A 25,435-nucleotide genomic window follows, 5' to 3' on the forward strand; every position below is an offset into this window, starting at 1 on the left:
CTGGGTCTCGAGACGGTGCGAGGGGGATAAAGAGGAGAGAGTGCTTCATAGACTTTAATCTTTCCCGAGCCTCATGTCTATCGATGGCGTGAAAGGACCCTGACAAAACGGAAGTGTGAGGCAGGTGGGCGTCTATATCCATTTCGCCAGGCTGGTGGTTACATAATCGGCAAGCAAGAGCTGTGGAGGGGCTGTCTGGGGAGGGCTTGCTGGATGCCCTCGACACCCAGGAGGAGGGAGGGAGCTAGCAAGCTAAGGCAGGTGGCCCTCCTGGCCCCTTAAGGTCCATGTGCTGGAGGCCCAGAGTTCTTGGAGTACAGTCTACACCTGGAGGAGACCCATTCCGGCCAGTCTGTGGCAGGGATGGCGTGCCGCCTCTGCCAGGCCAGTACCCCAAGCCCAGTCAGCATCAGGGTGGTGCAAGCGCACAGGCGTGGGGTGATCAGTGATGAGGGGCAGGCACACAAGGTGGAGACAAGGACCAAGAGGACGGTTGCCAGTGAGAGGAGCAGACTCACGAACTTGAACAACATCTTCGGGGGACGGCTTTGGAGGTGCTCTGCTGCCTCCAGTTGGGTGACTTGCTGTAGCATCTCCAGCTTGGATATCCGGCTCTTGAAGGCCTCCATGATCTCCTGCAGGAGACGAAAATGCACGCACCAGAAGTCAGCACGGAACTGTGGTCGTTTACTGAGTTCCTAGGGGTGAGCAGCAAGCACCGTGGGGTGGGTATTCGAGGAGGCAAGCAGAGAGCCTAGAGCACATCCAGGGCAGAGGGGAGGGCGCAGGCTCTCCAGCGACTGGGAAAGCTTCATCTGACCCAGCCGTACTCCCCCATCCACTGTCTCCCGAAGCTGAGGACCTGGTCAAGACACAACTACCCAGGGATGGGGGTGGGCGCTATGGAAATGGAACAGTGAGGAGAGGGAAGCCAGGTCTAAGGAGGGGTTCTGAGAGGGTGCTCCCTACACCCGCAGCCGCAGCAGAAGCAGCTCCACCCCAGATCTCCCGAGTCAGAGGCTCACAGGTGAGCACTGCAGCACCAGAGTGGCAAAAGCAGCTAAGCCAGATGGTGGGAAGCGGAGCGTGCGTGTAAAGGTCAGATGCTGCTAGCTCTGAAACAAATGTGTATGTGGCCATTGAACACTCAGGAGGGGGCAGCTCGAGTGTCTTGCTTTGGTTTGGGGGTATCAGAATGGATTCGCTCATCCCTCCAGTCTTCTCACAAGGCTCCCCCAGGAGGTTCGTACCCATATTTCCTTGGCTCTCTCATAGGATAGATAGGCCATTCTCTCTTCGCTGCAGGCCAGATTGTGTTTGAGGTTGTAAATCTCATTCAGGTGTCCCTGCAGGCGATCATTCGCCCGTTCTTCCATCAACGCTTGTCTTGGGAGCAAAAGAGAAAGTAAGATTCCTTCAGTACCTCACCCAGAGTTCATGCCAACAGCGAGCGGCCCTGACCTAGACTAGATTCGGGTTCAGCTTCTGCCTTCCTCCTCCCCCGCCCCAGGCTCTAGGGAAAGACTGCCTCCCGCTCCACGTCTGCCTGGGAACACCCCAAACACACACCAGCCACACGCACACCAATATTCATATATGTTTTGTATGTAGTTACTCTTTTGTAACAGCTTTACAAGAATAGCCATAGACTAGAAGTTGTAGAAATGACAGTGTGAACTATCCGTGGGTGCTTGTCAATTCCGCAAATCCCCAGGACCAGTGTGGAGTACGAAGTTTAGCCTGCAGTTACTCTATAGAAACATGGTGACTATAAGGATTGAAAAGTCACAAAAGACCACAGATTCCAGTACGATTCCACTAATTACGAAATGTCCAGAATAGGCAAATCCATAGAGACAGAAAGCAGATTAGTGGGTGCCAGGGGCTGGGGGTGGGGGATAGGCAGTGGCTGCTAATGAGTACAGGGATGCTTTGGGGCTGATAAAAATACTGTGGAATTAGATAGTGGTGATGGTTGAACAACTCTGTGAATATACTAAAAACCAGTGAATTGTACACTTTAAATTGGTGAATTTTATGGGATGTGAATTATAGCTCAAATAGAGCTGTTATTTAAACAAAAAGAAAAAAGTGAATCATGGCAATAGTTGCACAACTCAGTAAATTTACTAAAAACCATTGAAATGGCCGGGCGCGGTGGCTCAAGCCTGTAATCCCAGCACTTTGGGAGGCCGAGACGGGTGGATCACGAGGTCAGGAGATCGAGACCATCCTGCCTAACACGGTGAAACCCCGTCTCTACTAAAAAATACAAAAAACTAGCCGGGCGAGGTGGCGGGCGCCTGTAGTCCCAGCTACTCGGGAGGCTGAGGCAGGAGAATGGCGGGAACCTGGGAGGCGGAGCTTGCAGTGAGCTGAGATCGCGCCACTGCACTCCAGCCCGGGCAACAGAGCGAGACTCCGTCTCAAAAAAAAAAAAAAAAAAAAAAAAAAAACCATTGAAATGTAGTTATAATGGTGCATTTTATAATATGTAAATTATATCTCAATAGAGCTGTTAAAAAAACACAAGCAGGCCAGGTACAGTGGTTCACAGTTGCAATCCCAGCACTTTGGGAGGCCAAGGCAAGAGGATTGTTTGAGGCCAGGAGGAATTCAAGACCAGCCTGGGCAACACAGTGAGACCCTGTCCCTACAAAAAAATTTTTTAAATTATCTGGGTGTGGTGGCACGTGCCTGTAGTCCCAGCTACTCTGGAGGCTGAGGCAGGAGGATCTCTTGAGCCCAGGAGTTCGAGGCTGCAGTGAGCTGCCATCACGCCACTGCACTCCAGCTTGGGCAGCAGAGTGAGACCCCATCTCTAAAAGAAAACAATCACTACCTGTTGTGTATATAATTATATAAGTAGTAAAAGTATAAAACCATGCATGGAAAAGATAAGCACCCAAATGAGAATGGCAAGGCCGGTATAGCAAGGCCAGAATAGCAAGGAAGGAAGATGGTGCTGGAAAGGGGTAATGAGGACTTCAACTGAATATTTTCAAGTTTTATTTCCTAAAATAAAGTAAGATTTGAAGAGAATATGGCAAATGTTAAGATTTCAGAAAGCTGGGGCTGTTAATTATGTTATCCTGTACATTTTCCCTGTGCTTGAAATACTTCATAATTTAAAAACTCCTTCAAAGTTCCTCTTTTGGCACCACAAAGAACAGGCCAGAAGGACAGAGGCCAGGGGGCCAGTGAGGGGGCTCTGGCACCACCGCTCACGTAGAAGAGAGAAGGCACCGGAGAGCGATGGAACCCATAGACTGGCAGGGCTGCCGCCCCAGGAGGCCCAGGAGGGTGGCGGCAGGCCTCAGGTGCAGGAGGTCTAAACGGTGGTGCTGACAGTGACGGGGAAAACGGTGACGACTTCTATTTGTTCCCGCTCCAAGGACTTGACCAACACCCACACGGGGAAATCCCCTGGGCACTGAATAAGCTGGCAGCTCATTTGTTGAAAGCCAATTTGTCAAAAGCTGGCTCCTCGCAGCATTTCAAGGAATGTTCCATTTGCCTCTGCCCCAGGTCCCTGTTAAGAAGAGAGTCGGTGGACAACATGGACTAGGCTACTGCTCACAGAGAGGGGGAGGGGGTCGGCAGGATGGTCACCCCGAAAATAGATTCCTCATTACTGTCTTTCCATTTACCTGAATCATCTAGCTGCGAGAACATTCAAGATTTTAAGTGTCCTCAGGAATATGAAGTCAATCTTCATCAATGTGTAGATAAAGACACATGAAGATATTTTTGAATGCATTCCTGAATAGCCTATTCAGATGTTAATAAACAATATTTTCATAAGGATATTCTCTCAGTCTCCCCTTCTCCCTGGCCCCCATCTCCTGGCCCTCTGGCAGCCACACTCCCTTCTCTTCCTTGGTCAAGGACCCCTCTCTCTCCAACTCCTACAGTCACAGAGGCAAATGGACAACTCTGGAGAATGCTCTTATGAAGACAAAACGATGACCAGTCAACCCAGACACCCTCAAGACAGACCAAAGGTGTTAAGACCACCCTCTCCAACAAAAAGTGTTGTAAACTTTATTTTTTTTCAAAATAGTGTATTTTTATTTTTATGTTTTCAGACGGATCTCCTTCTGTTTGCCCTGGCTGGAGTGCAGTGGCACAATCTTGGCTTACTGCAACCTCTGCCTCCCAGGTTCAAGTGATTTTCCTGCCTCGGCCTCCTGAGTAGCTGGGACTACAGGCATGCGCCACCACGCCTGGCTAAATTTTGTATTTTTAATAGAGACAGGGTTTCACCATGTTGGCCAGGCTGGTCTCCAACTCCTGACCTCTGGTGACCCGCCTGCCTCGGCCTCCCAAAGTGCTGGGATTACAGGCGTGAGCCATTGGGCCCAGCCAGAAAGAGTATATTCTTGATCATTTCTGAGAATTTGCTTTTGGCAAATTGAGCTACAACCTAATCATGGCCCGCAACTTGGAGGAAAAGTCTGAGATGGAGAAACAGCTGGAGGAGGGGTCAATAGCCCGGGGGCAATCGACGCATGTGGCCAGGATGGATGAGCTCGCTCTGAGCAAATGTGCCAAAGCAAGGGGCCCTAGGGAGCTGCGGGAAGAGCCAACAAAACAGAAGCCAAAGTGGACGGAAAATCACCAGGACGGCTCACACAGGAACCCAGGGGATGTAGGGATACAGTGGAAAGGTCGAACATACATGTAACTGGGGCCTCAGAAGGGGAGAAATGAGAGACTAGGGCAGAATCAACATTTGAAGATACAATGGCTGAAAATTTCCAAAATTGACAAAAGACATCAAGCCATGAACCCAAGTAGCAATGCGAACCCTAAGCAGGATGAATGCACAGAAAATCACACCAAGGGGAGAGTCAGCGGCACAAAACACGAGAAAGAAAATCACACCAAACATCATCGTAGCTAAACCACTAAACAACAATGAAACAGAAAAGATCTTAAAAGGAGCCTGAGGAAAACAAAACTGTGATCCGAGGAGCAACAAGAAGACTGGCAGCTGCCTTTTCAACAGAAACCATGGAAGTCAGAAGGCAATGATTTGTTCAAAATGCTTATTATTTCCAAAAATTAAGTGCCAACTTAGAATTCTATGTCCGGCAAAAAATACCCTTCAGGGCCGGGCGCGGTGGCCCACGCCTGGAATCCCAGCACTTTGGGAGGCCGAGGCGGGCAGATCACGAGGTCAGGAGTTCAAGACCTGGCCAATATGGTGAAACCCCGTCTCTACTAAAAATACAAAAATTAGCTGGGCGTGGTGGCACATGCCTGTAATCCCAGCTACTCGGGAGGCTGAGGCAGGGGAATCGCTTGAACCCGGGAGGCAGAAGTTGCAGTGAGCCAAGATCTCACCATTGCACTCCAATCTGGGCGACAGGGTGAGACTACGTCTCACCAAAAAAAAAAAAAAAAAAAAAATTCCTTCAGAAATAAAAAGGAATGATGGCATGTGTGAGGCAATCAGGTGACAGTGACTCCATATTTAACATTGTGGACTTGTTTTAAAACATCTTTGGTATGGTATTTAGGCTACATTAACAAAATGATCCGTATTTCAGGTTCACACTGAAATATTTACAGATGAACTGATGTAATGTCTGTGCTTTGCTTCAACACAATAGGGATGAGAGGAACCAGTTCAGAGAGCAGCTCAGACCTTAGGTCAGACCTCCTCAGAGATCCAAAGATGCAGGATGCTCTGACGTGGAGGAGAAGTCGGGGGAAAAATGGAAGTTCTTGTGCCTTCAAGTTAACACGACCTGAGCCTGCAACAAAGGCCTAAGCAGATACCTTGAGGAAAGTCAGCCCGAGACTGGATCCCTGGGGCTGAGAGGTCACAGAGCAACAGTGAAGGCTCTAGTAACCATAGCCTGTTATCTCCAAGCCTTGTCTGAAAGCAAAACATACCAGAACATTCTTGGGACAGAGGAGCTAGGGTCTGGATGCCCGCAAGGACCTGGTGTCCAGAAGGGAAAAAAAAGCATGGAGACCTGGCATATTCACTTCAGGGCATTTTCAATATGGCAGGAGGCTATAAGAAAATGTCACGACTGCCCATTTGTGGATACAGCCAGAAATACAAAGCGAGAGTGAAACTTTTGCCTGCTCGGCACCTGAGCAGCTTCTTTTTTATTCAATTTTTATTGAGGCAAATTTCATGTAACATAAAATGAATGATTTTAAGGTGAACAATTCAGTGGCATTTAGCACATGTGGTGTTGTGCAACCACCATGGCTATTAATAGTTCCAAGACATTGGCCGGCTGCAGTCACGCCTGTGATCCCAGCACTTTGAGAGGCCGAGGCGGGCGGATCATGAGGTCAAGAGATCAAGACCATCCTGGCCAACATGGTGAAACCCCGTCTCTACTGAAAATACAAAAATTAGCTGGGCATGGTGGTGCACGCCTGTAGTCCCAGCTACACGGGAGGCTGAGGCAGGAGAATCGCTTGAACCTGGGAGGCAGAGGTTGCAGTGAGCCGAGATCACGCCACTGCACTGCAGCCTGGCAACAGAGCAAGACTCCGTCTCAGAAAAAAAAAAAAAAAAAAAAAAAAGTTCCAAGACATTTTCATCACCCCCTCAAAAAAATACCATTTAGCAGTCACTCCCCATTCCCATCACCCCAGTCCCTGGCAACCACCAATCTGCTTTCTGACTTGAGCAGCTTCTTATCTCTGAACCTCTACCAGCAACTTATGAATGAGAGATGGACAAGACCATCAGATGTGTGGAGGCGGTCCTAGAGAAGCTGCTAGAAAATGACAGACAACCAGAGTAAGGGGTAGTGGGGCATTGTAATGCTGTGGAGAGGAGAGGGCAGCAGGAATGACAAGCCCAGGAGGCATTGACTCAGGGAAAGAAGAGGAAGGCAGGGTCAGGTCGAGATCTTGGCCAAATCCCCGAGCTCATCAACCTAGGGTGCTCCTTTGATGAATTTATCAAGAGTCATTGGCTGGGGAGTGGTGGCTCACGCCTGTAATCACAGCACTTTGGGAGGCCAAGGCGGGTGGATCATTTGAGATTAGGAGTTGGAGACCAGCCTGGCCAACATGATGAAACACTGTCTCTACTAAAAAACACAAAAATTAGCTGGGCATGGTGGTGCATGCTGTAATCTCAGCTACTCAAGAGGCTGAGACAGGAGAATCACTTGAATCCGGGACGCAGAGGTTGCAGTGAGCTGAGATTGAGTCACTGCACTCCCTCCAGCCTGGTCAACAGAGTAAGACACCATCTCAAAAAAAAAAAAGAAAAGAAAAAAGAAAAAGCCATTAACAACTTTTTTCTTTCCTTCTTTCCTTTTTTTTTTTTTTTAATTGAGACAAGGTCTCACTCTGTCCTCTATCACCCAGGCTGGAGTACTGTGGCACAATCATACCTCACTGCAACATAAAACTCTCAGGCTCAAGCGAACCTCCTGTCTCAGCCTCCCAAGTAGCAGGGACTACAGGCATGTGCCACCAAGTCCGGTTAATACTTTTAAATTTTTTTGCAGAGATATGGTCTCACTTTGTTACCCAAGCTGGTCTCAAACTCCTGGGTTCAAGCAATCCTCCTGCCTCGACCTCCCAAAGCACTGGGATTGCAGTCACAAGCCACTACATCTGGCCCAATTTTTCTTTACAATCTATCAAGGACTTAGTTTGCAGATAGGAAGCAGAAAGGAATTGTAAATTCAGTTCCATCAGCATCTACTTGGGGCTTACACACAAGTATTAATTAATACTCACAACAGTTCCAACAATAGTGGCATCATTATTACCTCCATGTTACAGATATGGAAACTGAGGATTGCAAACTTGAAGCACCTCGTCCCAGGTAATTCAGGAAATACCTGGCAGAGAGGAGGCTGGGTCAGGCCTAAATCCAGAATCAGCCCTCCTGACCCTGCCCTGATGTTCCCAAGACACAGCAGATAGAGTTCTGGCATACGTGGAGGAGGAAAGCAGCCCAGAGGGCGAGCTGGGTCCCTTCAGGAAGGGAGGAAAAGAAGCACCCAGATTGATCCATGAAACAGGTACTCACAGAACAGCCATCATGTGTCAACATGTCTTTGGGCAGTCACTGGGACACACTGGCCAACCTGAATGTGCTGATATTTTGACGAGAACGATACAACACAAATGAATACCTACACAAGGGAGAGCAGTTTGGGCGGTGAGTGGTGCGAGAAAGGAAAAAGTAGGGGAGTGACAAAGGTTGGTCCAGAGTATATAAAGAGCTCTGACAACTCAACAATGAAAAACAATCCAAGTTGAAAACAAGCCAAAGACTTGCTGGCTGATAAGCACATGAAAAGGGGTTCAGCACTATTAATCATCAGAGACAGGGTCACACCCACTAGTTTCATGGGCTAGGATAGTGGTTCTCAACCAGGGGCAATTTGCTCCCCTCCGCTCCAAGGGACATTTGGCAATCTCTGGAGAGACATTTCTGGTTGTTACAAATAGGTGGGGCATGGTAGGCTAAAATTGCCCCCCTGGGCTGGGCACGGTGGCTCACATCTGTAACTCCAGCACTTTGTGAGGCTGAGGTGGGCAGACTGCCTGAGCTCAGGAGTTCAAGACCAGCCTGGGCAACATGGTGAAATCCCGTCTCTATTAAAAATATAAAATATTAGTTGGGTGTGGTGGCACGTGCTTGTAGTCCCAGCTACTTGGGAAGCTGAGGCAGGAGAATTGCCTGAACCCAGGAGGTGGAGATTGCAGTGAGCCAAGATCGTGCCACTGCACTCCAGCCTGGGTGACAGAGCGAGACTCTGTCTAAAAAAGAAAAAAAAAAGGCCCCCCTGCAAAAGATATCTACGTCATAATCCTTGGAAACTGTGAATGTTACCTTCTATGACCAAAAAAGGGGGACTTTCCAGAAGTGGTGAGTTTAAGGGTATTGAGATGCAAAGATTATCCCAGATTATCCTGGTGGGCCCTAAATGCAATCACATGTATGAGAGAGAGGCAAAAGGACATTAGACAGGCACAGAGGAGAATGTCATGTGAAGACAGAACACAGGTTTGAAGATGCTGGCCTTCAGGACTGGAATGATGTGACCACAAAATTAAGGAATTTGGCAGCCACCAGAAACTGGAAGAGGCAAAGATCAGTTTGTTCCCTAGAGCCTCCAATGAGAGTGTGTCCTCGCCTGATTTCAGCCCAGTGAAACTGATTTCAGCCTTCTAGCCTCCAAGACAGTGAGAGAATAACTTTCTATTATTTTAAGCCATGAAGTTGGGGGCAATTTGTCACGGCACCATCAGGAAATTAATTCACCGCACCACTGGCATCAAGTAATTGGAGACCAGGGATGCTGCTCATCATCCTAGAATATACCGGACAGCCCCGCAGAACAGAGAATCATTTGGTCCAAAATGTCAACAGTGCCAAGGTTGAGAGAACATGGGCTAGGGTGATGAAATTTTGGAGTCTAATTTCACCAAGGTGTGGCTGAACTTAAGAGGCTGAAATTTAAAAGACTGATCTTGCCAAACGTTGGCAACTGGAACTCTTACACACTCCTAGCGGGACTGTAAGATGGTATAACCATGTCGGAAAACTGTTCCTCTGGTTGTTTTTGTTTTTGTTTTTGTTTTTTTGAGATGGAGTTTCACTCGTTGCCCAGGCTGGAGCGCAATGGCACGATCTCGGCTCGGCTCACTGCAACCTCCGCCTCCTGAGTTCAAGCGATTCTCCTGCGTCAGCCTCCCGAGTAGCTGGGATTACAGGCATGTGCCACCACACCCGGCTAATTTTGTATTTTTAGTAGAGACGGGGTTTCTCCATGTTGGTCAGGCTGGTCTCCAACTCCCGACCTCAGGTTATCCACCCACCTCGGCCTCCCAAAGTGCTGGGATTACAAGCGTGAGCCACCGCGCCCGGCCTTCCTCTTTCTTAAAAAGTTAAGCATACTGCTATGGTGTGCATGTTCCCCCCAAAACTCATGCTGAAATTTAATGGCCATGTGATGGTGTTAAGGGGTGGGACTGGTAAGAGGGGATTGATATTAATATTGTTATCGTGAAAGTTTGGCCCCCGCTCGCTTTCTCACGCCCTCTTGCCCTTCTGCCTTCTGCCATAGGATGATGCAGTACAAAGGTCCTCACCAGCTGCCAGCGCCTTGACATTGAACTTCCTTTCTTTATAAACTACCCAGCCTGTGGTACTCTGTTACAGCACCAGAAAGTGGGACTAAGACACATAACACTTCCCTGTCATCGAGCAATTCCATATATGAAAGCATATGTTCACGGAAAGACTTGTGCGAGAACGTTCATAGCAGCTTTATTCACTCGCCCAACTGGCAGCGGACCAGGGCATAAGCAACCTGCGGTGTCTCCATGCAATGGAATGCTGCCAAGCAATACGAAGCCATGAGCTACTCACACAGCTTGGGTGGATCTCAAAACAATGCCACGGAGCGAAAGCAGCCAGACGCAAAGCACTGCGTGCCGTGCGATTCCACTTACATGAGGTTCAAGAGGAGACCAAGCTAGAGTGACAGAAACCAGAACAGTGGCCGATTATGGGAGACGGGTGTTCACTGGAAGAGGGCGTTGAGGGTACTGTCTGGGGTGGTGGCAAAGCTCTTTATTGGGATTTTAGTTGCCCAGGTGCAAACCTTTGTCAAAACTCGTTAAACTGTATGCCTAAACTTAAATGCAATTTCACTGTATAAAATTCACCTCAAAAAGGCCAGGCGCGGTGGTTCACGCCTGTCATCCCAGTACTTTGGGAGGTTGAGGCGGGTGGATCACCTGAGGTCGGGAGATCGAGACCAGCGTGACCAACATGGGGAAACCCCATCTCTACTAAAAATACAAAATTAGCCAGGCGTGGTGGTGCATGCCTATAATCCCAGCTACTCGGGAGGCTGACGCAGGAGAATCGCTTGAACTCAGGAGGCAGAGGTTGCAGTGAGCCAAGATCGCGCCATTGCACTCCAGTCTAGGCAACAAGAGCAAAACTCCGTCAAAAAAAAAAAAAAAAAAAAAACTTTACTTCAAAAAACCCCACCTCCAAAAGAATAAAAGAAGAGGCCATTTGAACGTGGTAGCCTGGGAAGTCCCTTTGAGGAGAGGACATCAGAGCAGAGCCTAAAGGACAAGCTGAGTGTGGGAGTTTCCTGTGGCTGCCATCACAAAGCGTTACAAACTTTGAGTGGCTTTCCCAGCAGAGGCGGCCTCTCTCCTGGCTGGGGGTCCAGCAGTCCGAGAGGAAGGCGCAGGCGGAATTGGGCTCCTGCTGAGGACTGAGAAGGCGCCTCCACTCGGGGCCTCTGTCCCAGCTTCTGCTCTGCTGCCCATCTGCGGGCTTCCTTGGCTTCTGCCATGGCAGGTCAGCCTCGGCCTCTGTCTCCACGTGGCATTCTCCCTCTGGGTGTGTCCGTGTCTCCGTCTCCCTTTTCTTTCAGGACACAGGTCACATTGCATTAGGGCCCGCCCTTCTGCAGAATGACCTCATCCAAATCTAACTCATCACATCCGCAACGACCCTGTTTCCAAATAAGCCAGTTCCTTGTCACCAAGAGGAGCCTTCAATGAAGTGATGCCAAGGCAGGTCTAGGGAACTAGAAATGGGGCAAGAAGCAGTGTCCTCCAGCCAGGTGTGGTGGCTCACGCCTCTAACCCCAGCACTTTGGGAGGCCGAGGCGAGTGGATCACTTGAGGTCACGAGTTCGATACCAGCCTGGTCAACATGGGGAAATCCCATCTCTACTAAAAAATACAAAAAAGTAGCCAGGCATGCTGGGGGGCGCCTGTAATCCCAGCTACTCGGGAGGCTGAGGCAGGAAAATCGCTTGAACCAGGGAGGCAGAGATTGCAGTGAGCCGAGATCGTGCCACTGCACTCCAGCCTGGGGGACAGAGTGAGACTCCATCTCATAAAAAAGAAAAAAAAAGAAGCAGTGTCCTCCTCACCGTCGGGTTTTCTCCTGGGACCATTTTACTCATCCAACAAAGAACAAAGATGTCCCAGCAACCCATCTACCCCAGGCATTGACCACTAGGGCTACAAAGGTGAAGGAGGAGGGTGGGGCTGGGCAGGCTGGGACTGGCTATGGACCCCAGAGAGTAAAGATGGTTTTGCTGGCACCACACCCCCAACTCCAGGACTTGTCCATGCCCTCTCTACGGGGCCAAGCCTGAAACCTGACTGCCTTTCACCATCAAGCAGAAGTCAGCTGCGCATCCTGCAAGAGAGGGAGAAGGACTCCCAGACCCTCCCAGAGTCCCCTGGCTCATTAGGAGGCTAGAGGGGGTCTCCTGCAACTCTCCATGCAAGGTGCCCAGATGAGACCTGGCCAGTCGAGACTTTCACTTGAAGGCTCCACATGCCTTCCTTGGGTGCCATCTCTTCTACCAATGAACATTTTCTGAGTTTCTCAAGCCTTCTTTCCTCCTGACCCACAGAGACGCTGAGGAACCGGGGCCTTCTGGTCCCCCAGGAGACTGGCTTGTGCTAAGGAGACAGGCCACTCATTGTGCGTCTTCTTGGAGATCTGAAGCTCCCCCTATTTCCATAAGAAAGAAAGAGAAGCTTGGCAAAGACCCTTCCATCCAGAATCATCAAGTTCGCGATGCCCGTGCTTCTCCTCAGCACACAGAGGGGAGAGATACCAGGGGCCTCAAGCAACTCCAGCAGAAGCAGTCACAGTCCTTCCCGGGCCCAGGAATGTCCTCTGCAAGGACCCACAGACCCAGACCTCATGAAGGAGGAGACCCCAGGGCCACTAGCCCAGCCCCAAGCCTCCTGAATCTAATTGTTGCTGTGATAGAGACCCTGCACGTTGCAGAATCAAAAAGAATATATTGTGTTGCCCTCTTTTTTTTTTTTACCACAATCAATTTTAAAAAATGCATTAAAAAGTAAGAACTGGCCAGGCACAGTGGCTCACATCTGTAACCCCAGCACTTGGGGAGGCCATGGCCAGGTGTTCAAGACCAGCCTGGGCAACATAGCAAGATCCCATCTCTACAAATAATTTTTTAAAAGTTAGCCAGGCATGGTGGCACATGCTTTGTACTCCCAGTTACTCGGGAGAATGAGGCAGGAAGATCGTTTGAGCCCAGGAGTTCAAGGCTGCAGTGAACTATGATTGTGTCACTGCGCTCCAGCCTGGGCAACAGAGACCCTGAAAAAAAAAATGAACGAAAGAAAGAGAATAAGAGAGAAAGAAAGAGTGTGAAAAGAAAAGAAAGAAGAGAAAGAAGAAAGAAAGAAAGAGAAAGAAAGAAAGAAAGAAAGAAAGAAGAAAGAAAGAAAGAAAGAAAGAAAGAAAGAAGAAAGAAAAGAAAGAGGAGAGAGAAAGAGAAAGAAAGGAAGAAAGGAAGAAAACGAACTTTTGCCTATCCAAAGACTCAGGAAAATAAAAAAGAAAGCCAGCCCTCATAATGAGATACCACTTCACAGTGACATCTGTTGGGGAAAAAAAAAAAAAGGATAACGACAAATGTTGGCAAGGAGGTGAGGCAACTGGAAGCCTTCAGCATTGCTGGTGGGAAGGTGGAGCGGCGCGGCTGCTGTGGGAAGACTCCTCTAAACGTTACACCTGGAGTCACCACAGGGTCCAGCAATTCTACTCCTGATTATAGACCCCAAAGAATTGAAAACTGGTGTTCAAATAAGTGGCATGTATGTGAGTGTTCAGGGCAGGGCTTCTCACAATAGCCAAACGGTAGAAACAACTCAAACTTCCATCCACCGACGGACAGATAAACAAAATGTGGTCTACCCATGGACTGGAATATAAGTCAGCCATCAAGAGAATGAAGTACTGATACATGCTACAACATGAATGAACCTTGAAAACAGTGGAAGAAGCTAGACACAAAAGCCCACATATTGCGTGGTCCCCTTTATATGAAAAGTCCAGAAGAGGCAAACCCACGGAGACAGAAAGCAGATTAGGGAACGCCTGGAGCCGAGGCTAGGAGTGACTGCACAGTGAGTCTGGAGGTCTCCTTCTGGGGTGATGAAAATGGTAGACAACTGTACAGATGTGACGGTTGGCCCACACTGCAGATGTACTTAATGCACGGAATTACATGCTTCCATATGGTTAATTTCACATTATGTGAAATTGTGTGAATTCTACACCAATTTTTTAAAGTGTTTGTCATAAATGTGTTTAATACAGTTGCTGCCTCAGCATCCAACTTTAGCAGTTGTACCCTGTCACCTTTGCCCCAGATAACACCCATCCCTCCCTACCATGTGATTGTTTGCGATATAGCCCACGTGGTCCTCACCTCACTGACCCAAAACCCAACACATTCCATGGCTGCTGACCACGATAAAACCTAATGCTCAACACCAGAGTCATGTAAATCAGTTTCCTCCTTTGCGCATGTTTTCTTTAAACCAGCCAACCGCAACCCCCGCAGGAAAGCCTGTGGGATCCCTTCACACCCTGCGACCTTAATACGGGCACAGCCCCGGAAGTTTCCCCGCCCTTCGTTCTGGGCTTCGCTCTTGCACAACTGATGAGCTCAATCAGCTCCCTGCTGCATCCAGACTTCCCCTCTGCCTCCCATCAGCACACCTAACGTCTCTGCGATCTGAGTCATACATTTCTTTTTTCCATTTTGTTTGTTTGTTTGTTTTTTGACACAGGGTCTCGCTCTGTCACCCAGGATGGAGTGCAGTGGTGCAATCATGACTCACTGCAGCCTCAACCTCCCAGGCTCAAGGGATCCCCGCTCCCGCTCAGCCTCCTGAGTAGCTGTGACTACAGGCACGCGCCATCACGCCCAGCTAATTTCTTTGAATTTTTTGTGGATACAACGTCTCGCTATGTTGCCCAGGCTGGTCTCAAACTCCTGAGCTCAAGCAATCTGCCCACCTCAACCTCCCAAAGTGCTAGGATTACAGGCGTGAGCCCCCGCGCCCAGCCCATGTCGCTGTTTCATGCATTTTCATCTGCCTCCTCATTGTGGCTCCCCTGACACACACATCCGAACCTAACGATCCCACGGGTCAGGGATCTCCTAGAGACTGGGTATCTCGGCTATGGCCACTCTCAGTAGAGACATGCCAAGACCAAATTAAAAAGAAACCACAATGGTAAAAACCGCTACAGCCCTCTTGAAAGCAAACGGATTTAACTGTGATAAACAGCACAGGACTTGCAGTGTGGATTCTCAGTTTGTGATGCACCAGAGGGGACGCAATAGTCACAGGGGGCCTGGCTGGTTGAAACACTTCTGCGTCCAGCTCATGTAAAAGTAAAATCTTGAGGAAGATTTTACGGAAGTATATGTTTTTATAATGCCATGAATTCCTGTGTCCCCTGCATCTAACTTAGCCACACAGCCAGGGTGTGGTGCGACGCTCTCAGGTCCGCTCTTACCATCCACATAGGCTGCTTGTGCCTCTGTGAGACTCTGCTTCCCCAACCATGAAGTAGGCGTCTGAGGGCCAAAGAACAATGCTGCTTAACCTGGTGCCCCAGCTCAGTTACGAGCCCGTGACAACAGTGAAAAATCATTGTCAGCCCTTTCTCCTCCCAGTAAATTTGGGCCCTGCAGACCTGCTTTTCTGCTCATGATGAACATTAGTAAGGATAGGCTCGCTGCTGCAGCAAACAACCAGAAATCCCATGTCACAGTCCAATCGGGGGTACTGGGTCAGAAGTGCAGGCTTCTGGAATTTGCAGCAAAAGTCTGAGAGGGGGAGAGAGAGGTATTGCCCTGCTCCCCGGTAGTCACCCCTGTATCAAGAGGGGGTGAAAGACTCGGATTTGAGAGGGGTTAAGAGTTTACCCGAGCACAGCATTCTCATTGACCCACACGGTTTGGAAACATACGGGGAAGTTTGTAACTGCCACCAAACTCTGTTGTTGCTTAATAGAAAGCTGACTGGGTAAGTGTGATTTTGACAAAAGGGTCTTTAATGCTCCCAAGATTTTAGATTTGGTTGCCATGTCCTATGAAAATAACCTCCAAGAGACACCTGTGACTCTGACTAGTCATCTCATTGATAGTGGTTGCCCTGTAATATTCTTTGATTGTCCTTTAACAGATTCTTAGGCCATGTAAACACCGGCAAAATTTCCCTGGGGAAACTAAAGAGGATGATTCCCACGCGCCTCTTCCCCTGCATCAGGCACTAAAAGGACTGCGGAGTTCTTCTTTCCATGCAAATGCTGAGAATCTGGGCTCACCTAAGGGAGTCACTGCCTCCCTAGCCAGGACTCTGGAGGGACTGGCGTTAATTAGCCACAGACTGCAGCGAGGGGGACAAAATGTGGCACCCCCTGAGGGCCCATGGAAACCCAGAGAACGGTCCCAGTCGGAATGGAGAGAATCCATTGAGAGACTGAGTTTGCCTTTTTTTTTTTTTTCCCAATTGGTAGGCCCTAGCCTTATCTTAGAGGGAAAGAAAATCGAGCTAGGGCAGGGTGCGGTGGCTCACGCCTGTAATCCCAGCACTTTGGGAGGCCGAGGGAGGCGGATCACGAGGCCAAGAGATTGAGACCGTCCTGGTCAACATGGTGAAACCCCGCCTGTACTAAAAATACAACAAATAGCCGGGTGTGCTGGTACTAGCCTATAGTCCCAGCTACTCGGGAGGCTGAGGCAGGAGAATCGCTTGAACCTGGGAGGTGGAGGTTGCAGTGAGCCGAGATGGTGCCACTGCATTCCAGCCTGGCGACAGAGCAAGACTCGGTGTCAAAAAAAAAGAAAAAGAAAAAGAAAATCGAGCTACTGCATGGCACAGAGAAAGCACTCACCAGAAGGCAGTCATTTTTGAAATAAGTATCTGAGACCCGACCTGTGCCCAGCTCAGCTAGGAGCACGGGTGAAGAGACCAGAGCTGGCGAGGCGACTCTGGTCCTGACTTCCCACCTTCCCGGCAGACTGGGACCAGAGGACGCCACCTCCCTAACTAGTGCCAGGTGTCTACCGGACCCTTGCCACCCCCATGTTGTCTCCTGCCACCACAGAGTCAAGGCCAGCCGCTGTGCCGCTGCAACCACCTGGCAGGGGCTGCCGAGATGGAGCATTTTCGTCAGCAAGGGTCAAGGGAGGTGTGGGACTGCAGGGAGAGGGCTGGTCGCCCCACGGCAGGGCCCGGTCGCTAAGAGAAGCATGGACCTGCTCTTCCAGCTGGCCCCTCACCCTGGCTCTCCAGGCTCATGTCCTGGCTCCCCTTCACCCTCCCAGAGGTGGCTCCCGGGAGCGGTTCCTCCTCTGCTTCCAGTCCCCAAAGCCAAGGCCTCACCTACACTTCTCCTCCCGAAGGGACTCCAGCAACAGCTGCAGGTCAGTCAGAGACCTCTCTTTTAGGCTGTGATAGGACGCCTGGAGGCTGATGTGGAAGCTCTTGGCTTCTTCCAGCTCTTCCTTTACCTTCGGCAATATCAGGTTTTGTTGCCGGGCCACATCCTCTGTCTCTAAGCGCGTCCCCTGCTGTGAGCTCTGGAAGCGACTCTCCTCGGTGAAGGGTGTGCTGACATCGGGCAGGTTGACGGGCCTGTCTTCCCCACTCGGCATGGGGGGCTCTGAAAGCAAGGCCTTTTCGCTGGGTGGCTCGCAGTTGGCTGGGTCGCTTTCTGCCATCAGCAGTAAGCCCTTGGGCCTGCAGCCTTCCTCCAGCTCATGGAGCTGCTGGTGACACTGGCGGAGCCTGTGGTCGATCTGGGCGATGGTGGCAGAGGCGCGCTGGTTCGCCTTCTTAAAGGCCTGCCGGATGTGCGGCACCTGGTGCCGGTCTGCTTTGGACACCAGCTTGAGGTAGCTCACGGTGTTGCCATCCCGACTGGCCTTCTCCACTCTCAGCTGCTCCGAGAGGTAGAGGATGCGGTGCCTGACACTCTCCTGTAAGTTGTGGGCTAGGCCCCCATCTGAGAGGCTGGAAGGGCCACTGGGGCCGTCTTCGCTGGATGGCAGGGACCGGCACGAAGGCACATTGGAGGGGAGGGTTGCGCTGGGGCTCCTGGTGTGTTCCGCCTACATTGGGAAACAAGAAATCACAATACGGTGCTCTGTGAGCCGCAAAGTGTGAGAGAATTGGACACGTTATGACTCCATAAAATACTTCCACATACGCATGGATACTTACACGCGCAAGATTTGTGCGTTCGGCCGGGCGCGGTGGCTCAAGCCTGTAATTCCAGCACTTTGGGAGGCCGAGACGGGCGGATCACGAGGTCAGGAGATCGAGACCATCCTGGCTAACACGGTGAAACCCCGTCTCTACTAAAAAATACAAAAAGCTAGCCGGGCGAGGTGGCGGGCGCCTGTAGTCCCAGTTACTCGGGAGGCTGAGGCAGGAGAATGGCGGGAACCCGGGAGGCGGAGCTTGCAGTGAGCGGAGATCCGGCCACTGCACTCCAGCCTGGGCGACAGAGCGAGACTCCCTCTCAAAAAAAAAAAAAGATTTGTGCGTTCAAGATGGGCCCGACGCAGACTGGGGAGGTGATGCTCATCTTCAGGGCTCCTCTCCCCTCCTTTTCAGCGTCTGACTCCTTGCTCTACATGTGTGCCTCACTACGACCGACAGGTGGCCAGATTCCCTTCTACATCTGCCTGTTTTTGTACTGCACTCCTATTTTCTCTTCCAAAAATTACCAATTGTGGGTCTCACTTATAAAGAGCTGTTCTTGTAAACTATGGAATAAACTTATTCCCGTTAACCCTTACAGCTTGCTGTATTGCTACTCCCAGGGAGACGGGAAGGGTTAGGCAGAGAGATTTGCCTCCTAACAGGTTCATTCATTCATCCAATCACTCATTCAACACATATTTTGAGTGCCTACCATGTGGTACAGAAGCCAGATACATTCCTTGATCTCATACGGCTGACAGTCTAGGGTAGAAAATTTTATTGCAACACAAAAGAATGAGTCTCTCACATGGTGAGGGGGTTAACGTTGCCTTTGACAAAGAACCCAGTTCAAATCCTGGCTCTACCACTCTGAGACCTTGAGCAAGTTAATAAACTGCTCTGAGGCTCAGTTTTCTTACCTCTAAAACAAAGATGGCAAGAGAAGCATAGCTGGAACCCAGCCCACCAGGGCAGACTGGAGAGCAAGGAGCTAGGAGACGAAGGTGGGGGGCAGCTCAGGTGCAGCCTCTGTTCTGTTTCTACTGTTTTTTTTTTTTTTTTTTTTTTCTTTTTTGAGATGCAGTCTCACTCTGTCACCCAGGCTGGAGTGCAGTGGTGCAATCTCAGCTCACTACAACCTTCACCTCCCAGGTTTAAGCAATTCTCATGCCTCAGCCTCCCGAGTAGCTGGGATTACAGGTGTGCACCACCACACCCAGCTAACTTTTGTATTATTAGTAGAGACAGGGTTTCACCATGTTGACCAGGCTAGTTTCCAACTCCTGACCTCAAGCGATCCTCCCGCCTCAGCCTCCCAAAGTGCTGGGATTACAGGTGTGAGCCACCGCGTCTGGCCTATACCTCAGTTTTTAAAACGCAAAGTGGTACCACTATGCACCCAGTAGATTGGTCAAACTCAGACAGACTAACAATGATGAGTGTTGGCAAGGATATAGAGCAACAGGAACTCTCAATCATTACTGGTGGGAAGCAAATTTGTACTACCACCACCTTGGAAAAGCACTTGACAGTATCACAAAGTTGAAGACATGCATACCAAATGATCCAGCAACTGCATTCGTAGGCAATATTCCCAGGAGACAAGTACACTGATGTTCCCAATATCCAACAACTAGCAACAAACCACCTGCCCAGAAAGTGTAAGTAAACTGTAATATATGCAACAATATACTACTGTACGGCAATGAGAATGAACTACAGCCTTGAAAAACATGAATGCATTTCACAAGCATAATGCTGAACAAAAGAAACCAAACAGAAAATCCGTACTACAAATGGTTCCATTTACACAAATTCCAAGAGCAGGCAAAACTAAACAATATTGTGTAGGGATGACTACGCAGGCAGGAAAGCATAAAGGGCAGCATGGATGCTGGCAACAGAAACCCCAGGATGGTGGTTCCCACTAGGGCGGGAGAAGGTGATTATGATTGGGGTGACAGTGGAGGCTGCGGTGCCTGGCCTGAGTAGTGGTTAAATGTGTGTTCATCTTATCGTTATTTCTTAAAACATACATCATTGTTTTCTGCACCTTTATATACATATGCCAGATTTCACAGTTTTAAAACTATTTAAATGTTCAATATAGGCCAGGTGTGGTGGCTCATGCCTGTAATCCCAGCACTTTGGGAGGCCGAGGCGGGCAGATCACTTGAGGTCAGGAGTTCAAGACCAGTCTGGCCAACAGGGTGAAACCCCATCCGTTCGAAAAAAATAAAAGCCTGGCATGGTGGCTCACACCTATAATTCCAGCACTTTGGGAGGCCGAGGCAGGCGGATCACCTGAGGTCGGGAGTTCAAGACCAGCCTGACCGACATGGAGAAACCCCATCTCTACCAAAAATACAAACTTAGGTAGGTGTGGTGGCACATGCCTGTAATGCCAGCTACTCTGGAGGCTGAGGCAGGAGAATCGCTTGAACCCAGAAGGCAGAGGTTGCAGTGAGCTGAGATTGCACCAGTGCATTCCAACCTGGGCAACAAGAGCAAAACTCCATCTCAGAAAGGAAGGAAGGAAGGAAGGGAGGGAGGGAGGGAGGGAGGGAGGAAGGAAGGAAGGAAGGGGTATGCAGAATGCAGCACAGAGGCACAAAGAAATAGAAAACTTGAAAAATAGAAGACATAGAAGATAGCGTGAGTAGGTCTAACAAAAATGCAATTGTCACACCAGAGAGAGAAGACAGAGAGAATAAAGCAGCAGCAATATATATATAAGTTTAAAAAATTTTTTTTATTGAAAAGGAGTCACACTCTGTCGCCTAGGCTGGAGTGCCATGGCACGATCTCGGCTCACTGCCAACCTCTGCTGCCTGGGTTCAAGCAATTCTCGTGCCTCAGCCTCCCGAATAGCTGGAACTACAGGTGCGTGCCACCACGCCTAGCTAATTCGTTTGTATTTTTAGTAGAGATGGGGTTTCACCATGTTGGCAAGACTGTTCTCGAACTCTCAAGCTCAGGTGATCCACCCACTTCGGCCTCCCAAAGTGCTGGGATTACAGGCATGAGCCACCATGACCGGCCGCAGCAGCAATATTTTAAGAGATAACTCCCTAAGAACTTTCCAGAACTGAAGAAAGACACAAATTCACAAATTCAAGAAGCCCAATAAATCCTAAGCAGGGAAGACAGAAATAGGTCCACACCTAGGCACAAGATTTTTTTTTTTTTTTTTTTTTTTTTTTTTTTTTTTTTTTGAAACAGAGTTTCGCTCTTGTTGCCCAGGCCGGAGTGCAGTGGTGTGATCTCGGCTCACTGCAACCTCTGCCTCCCGGGTTTAAGCGATTCTCCTGCCTCAGCCTCCCAAGTAGCTGGGATTACAGGCGCCCGCCAATATGTCCAGCTAATTTTTGTATTTTTAGTACAGAGAGTGTTTCACCATGTTGGCCAGGCTGGTCTGGAACTCCTGACCTCAAATGATCCACCCGCCTCGGCCTCCCAAAGTGCTGGGATTACAAGCATGAGCCACTGCACCCGGCCGACACAAGATGTTAAAAGCAGCCAGAGGAAAAAAGCTGATTACCTTTAAAACCATGACTTTTAGACTGCAGGCTGCCTTCTCAATAGCATCAATGCAATCCAGAAGATAGTTGACTGATACCTTCGATACGCTGAGAGAATAACTGCCAGAGAGAAAAAAATAGGTCACATTCAAAGAATCAGAAGTCAGAATGGCTTCAGACTTCAGCAACAGCATGGGGAACTAGAAGACAATGAAGTACTGGCTGGGCACGGTGTCTCACGCCTGTAATCCCAGCACTCTGGGAAGCCCAGGCAGGCAGATCACTTGAAGTCAAGAGTTGAGACCAGCCTGACCAACATGAAGAAACTCTGTCTCTGCTAAAAATACAAAAATTAGCCGGGCATGGTGGTGAGCGCCTGTAATCCCACCTACTGAGGCAAGAGAATCACTTGAACCCAAGAGGCAGAGGTTGTAGTGAGCCAAGATCACGCCCCTGCACTCTCGCCTGGGCGACAGAGCAAGACTCCATCTTAAAAAAAAAAAAAGACAATGAAGTGCTGCCTTTGAAATTCTGAGGGAAAAATGATTTCCCAGCCTAAAATTCTACACCCCAACTGTCAACTGTGGGGTTAGACTAAAGACATGTTTAGACATGAAAGAGTTCAGTACACCATTGACAAATCTAAGAATTCATTAACTGTTTAAAAACCAAGTCTTGCCAGGGCAGTGGTGTGCACCTGTGGTCCCAGTTACTCAGGATGCTGAGGCAGGAGGATCACTTGTGCCCAGCAAGTAGAGGCTGGAGTGACCTGTGACTGTGTTACTGCCCTTCAACCTGGGCAACAGAGTGAGTGAGAACTTGTCTCAAAAAAAAAAAAGGTAGCGGGGCGTGGTGGCTCATGCCTGTAATCCCAGCACTTTGGGCGGCCAAGGCAGATGGATCACTTGAGGTCAGGAATTTGAGACCAGTATGGTCAACATTGTGAAACACTGTCCCTACTAAAAATACAAAAATTAGCTGGGCTTGGTGGCACACACCTGTAATCCCAGCTACTGGGAAGGCTGAGGCAGGAGAATTGCTTAAGCCCGGGAGACGGGGGTTGCAGTGAGCCGAGATTGTACCACTGCCCTCCAACCTGGCTGACAGAGTGAGATTGTCTCAAAAAAAAAAAGTAATCACTAGAAAGAAGCTACATATGTACATAACCTCCAAATAACCAAGGGGAGAAAAAAATGGGACTTGATTAATAAAAAATAAATAAATAAATAAAAACAACATGAAAGAAAGGGGAAACAAAACAAAACAAAACAAGGGCTGGGTGTGCTGGCTCATGCCTATAATCCCAGCACTTTGGAAGCCAAGGTGGGTGGATCTCTTGAGCCCAGGAGGTCGAGACCAGCCTGGGCAACATGGCGAAACCTGTCTCTATTAAAAAATAATTAACACAAAAATTATCCTGGAGTGGTGGTGCACACCTGTAGTCCCAGCTACCCAGGAGGCTGAGACGGCAGGGTCACTTGATCCTGGGGATGTTGAGGCTACCGTGATCGCACCACTGCCCTCCAGCCGGGGTGGCAGACTGAGACCCCATCTCAAAAAATAAATAAATAGGCTGGACGCGGTGGCTCACGCCTATAATCCCAGAACTTGGGGAGGCTGAGGGGGGCGGATCACGAGGTCAGGAGATCAAGACCATCCTGGCTAACACGGTGAAATCCCGTCTCTACTAAAAAAATACAAAAAATTAACTGGGCGTGGTGGCGGGCACCTGTAGTCCCAGCTACTCAGGAGGCTGAGGCAGATGAATGGCATGAACCCAGGAGGCGGAGCTTGCAGTGAGCCGAGATCACACCACTGCACTCCAGCCTGGGCGACAGAGCGAGACTCCGTCTCAAAAAGTTAAAAATAAATAAATCATAAATAAATAAAAGCAAAGAAATAAGAAAAGCAAGGCTTGAAATAGATCTAATAGATAAAGGGCTAATCATCACATTATATAAAGAACTGCAAACCAGTAAACTAAGAGCAAATAACCCCATATAAAGACATTAAAGGGTGGCCACGGACATCTCAGACAAGATGAAAAACGAAAGGCAGTAAAACCTATGAAAAAACGTGTAATTGCAAGGTGATCGGGGAATAGTAAATGAAAAGCAACAATTAAATACTATTTTCTCATCCACCAGAACACCAAAAATTAAAAAGCCTAACAATGTCTAGGGCTGGTGAGAATGTGGCAGAAGGCGATGTCACATACTCTGCAAGCAGGAATCTAAACAGGTTTAGGGTTTTTTTTTTTTTTTTTTTATCGCAGTTAGGTGGCGTGTTAAATTTTTTTCTTGAGACGGAGCTTTGCTCTTGTTGCCCAGGCTGCAGTGCAATGGCTCGATCTTGGCTCAACGCAAGCTCGACCTCCCAGATACAAGGGATTCTCCGGTCTCAGCCTCCCAAGTAGCTCAGAGTACAAGTATGCGCCACTATGCCCAGCTAATTTTTTTGTCTTTAGTAGAAATGTGGTTTCACCATGTTAGTCAGGCTGGTCGCAAACTCCTGACCTCAGGTGATCCACCCACCTTGCCTGCCTCCCAAAGTGCTGGGACTACAGGTGTGTCCCACTGTGCCCAGCCACTTTTTTTTTGTTTGTTTGTTTGTTTTTTTGAGACAGAGTCTCGCTCTGTCACCCGGGCTAGAGTGCAGTGGCCGGATCTCAGGTCACTGCAAGCTCTGCCTCCCGGGTTTATGCCATTCTCCTGCCTCAGCCTCCCGAGTAGCTGGGACTACAGGCGCCCGCCACCTCGCCCGGCTAGTTTTTCGTATTTTTTAGTAGAGACGGGGTTTCACCATGTTAGCCAGGATGGTCTCGATCTCCTGACCTCATGATCCGCCCGTCTCGGCCTCCCAAAGTGCTGGGATTACAGGCTTGAGCCACCGCGCCTGGCCTTTTTTTTTTTTTTTTTTTTCAGACGGAGTCTTGCTCTGTCGCCCAGGCTGGAGTGCAGTGGCGCCATCTTGGCTCACTGCAACTTCTGCCTTCCGGGTTCAACCGATTCTCCCACCTCAGCCTCCCAGTAGCTGGGATTACAGGTGCCCACCACAGCCTGGTGCAGTGGCTCACACCTGTAATCCCAACACTTTGGGAGGTCGAGTTTGGCAGATCACCTGAGGTCAGGAGTTCGAGACCAACCTTGCCAACACGGTGAAACCCCCGTCTCTACTAAAAACACAAAAAATTAGTCAGGCGTGGTGGAGGGTGCCTGTAATCCCAGCTGTTCAGGAGGCTGAGGCAGGAGAATCGCTTGAACCCCGGAGGCGGAGGTTGCAATGAGCTAAGATCGAGCCACTGCACTCCAGACTCGGCGACAGGGCGATACTCTGTCTCAAAAAAAAAAAAAAAAAAAAAAAATGTAAACGCACGTTCCCTTTAACCATGGGAACCCACGGGGCATTCAGCCTGTGGCGCGACCAGACGGCCTGACTTGAGCTCACGTAGAAATCCAGCATTTTTGAACCAACAGACAGCACTTGGGATCCCGAATGTCTGGAGTTGGGCACGGCACTCTGGAGCTGGGGCAATTGGGAGCCAGGCTAGTTCTGGGTCGGTAGGTCACCTCAGAGGTGGGGAGAAGGTTCTCTGAGACCGACATGGGGGCTAACGCAGGCACCACCGGACGTGGGGCATTTCAGACAGAGGGCGAGCACATTCCCTAGTTACCAGGATTCACTCAAGTCACAGTCACGTCACAGGCTGGCAATGGGCTAACCCCACCTCAACAATCACATGCAGCTTGCCTCATAGAATGTTCTAGAAAGAGAAAGGAGGCTGGCACAGGCACCACCGGTCTCAGAACCCTGAGCATTCCCTCCCCCCGCCCGCTCCCGCCACAGCCCAGGCTGTTGTGGGGGAGGGGTTA

General features: G+C 49.5%; 1 protein-coding gene across 1 annotated transcript; it reads right to left on the reverse strand.

Annotated features, from left to right (window-relative positions):
• Window positions 1–114: 114 nt before the first annotated feature.
• Window positions 115–25,204, reverse strand: TEX28 (testis expressed 28). Its single transcript, XM_010373542.2, has 5 exons — window positions 25,133–25,204; window positions 21,584–21,683; window positions 17,218–17,945; window positions 1,251–1,386; window positions 115–635 (listed from the first exon to the last, which is right to left on the reverse strand). Exons 2-5 carry the CDS (start codon window positions 21,593–21,595, stop codon window positions 279–281), a joined length of 1,233 nt encoding a protein of 410 aa, XP_010371844.1. The 5' UTR covers window positions 21,596–21,683; window positions 25,133–25,204; the 3' UTR covers window positions 115–278.
• Between the last annotated feature and the right edge of the window lie 231 nt (window positions 25,205–25,435).

Source organism: Rhinopithecus roxellana, chromosome 7 (genome assembly GCF_007565055.1).
Source record: "Rhinopithecus roxellana isolate Shanxi Qingling chromosome 7, ASM756505v1, whole genome shotgun sequence".
Taxonomy (NCBI): Eukaryota; Metazoa; Chordata; class Mammalia; order Primates; family Cercopithecidae; genus Rhinopithecus; species Rhinopithecus roxellana.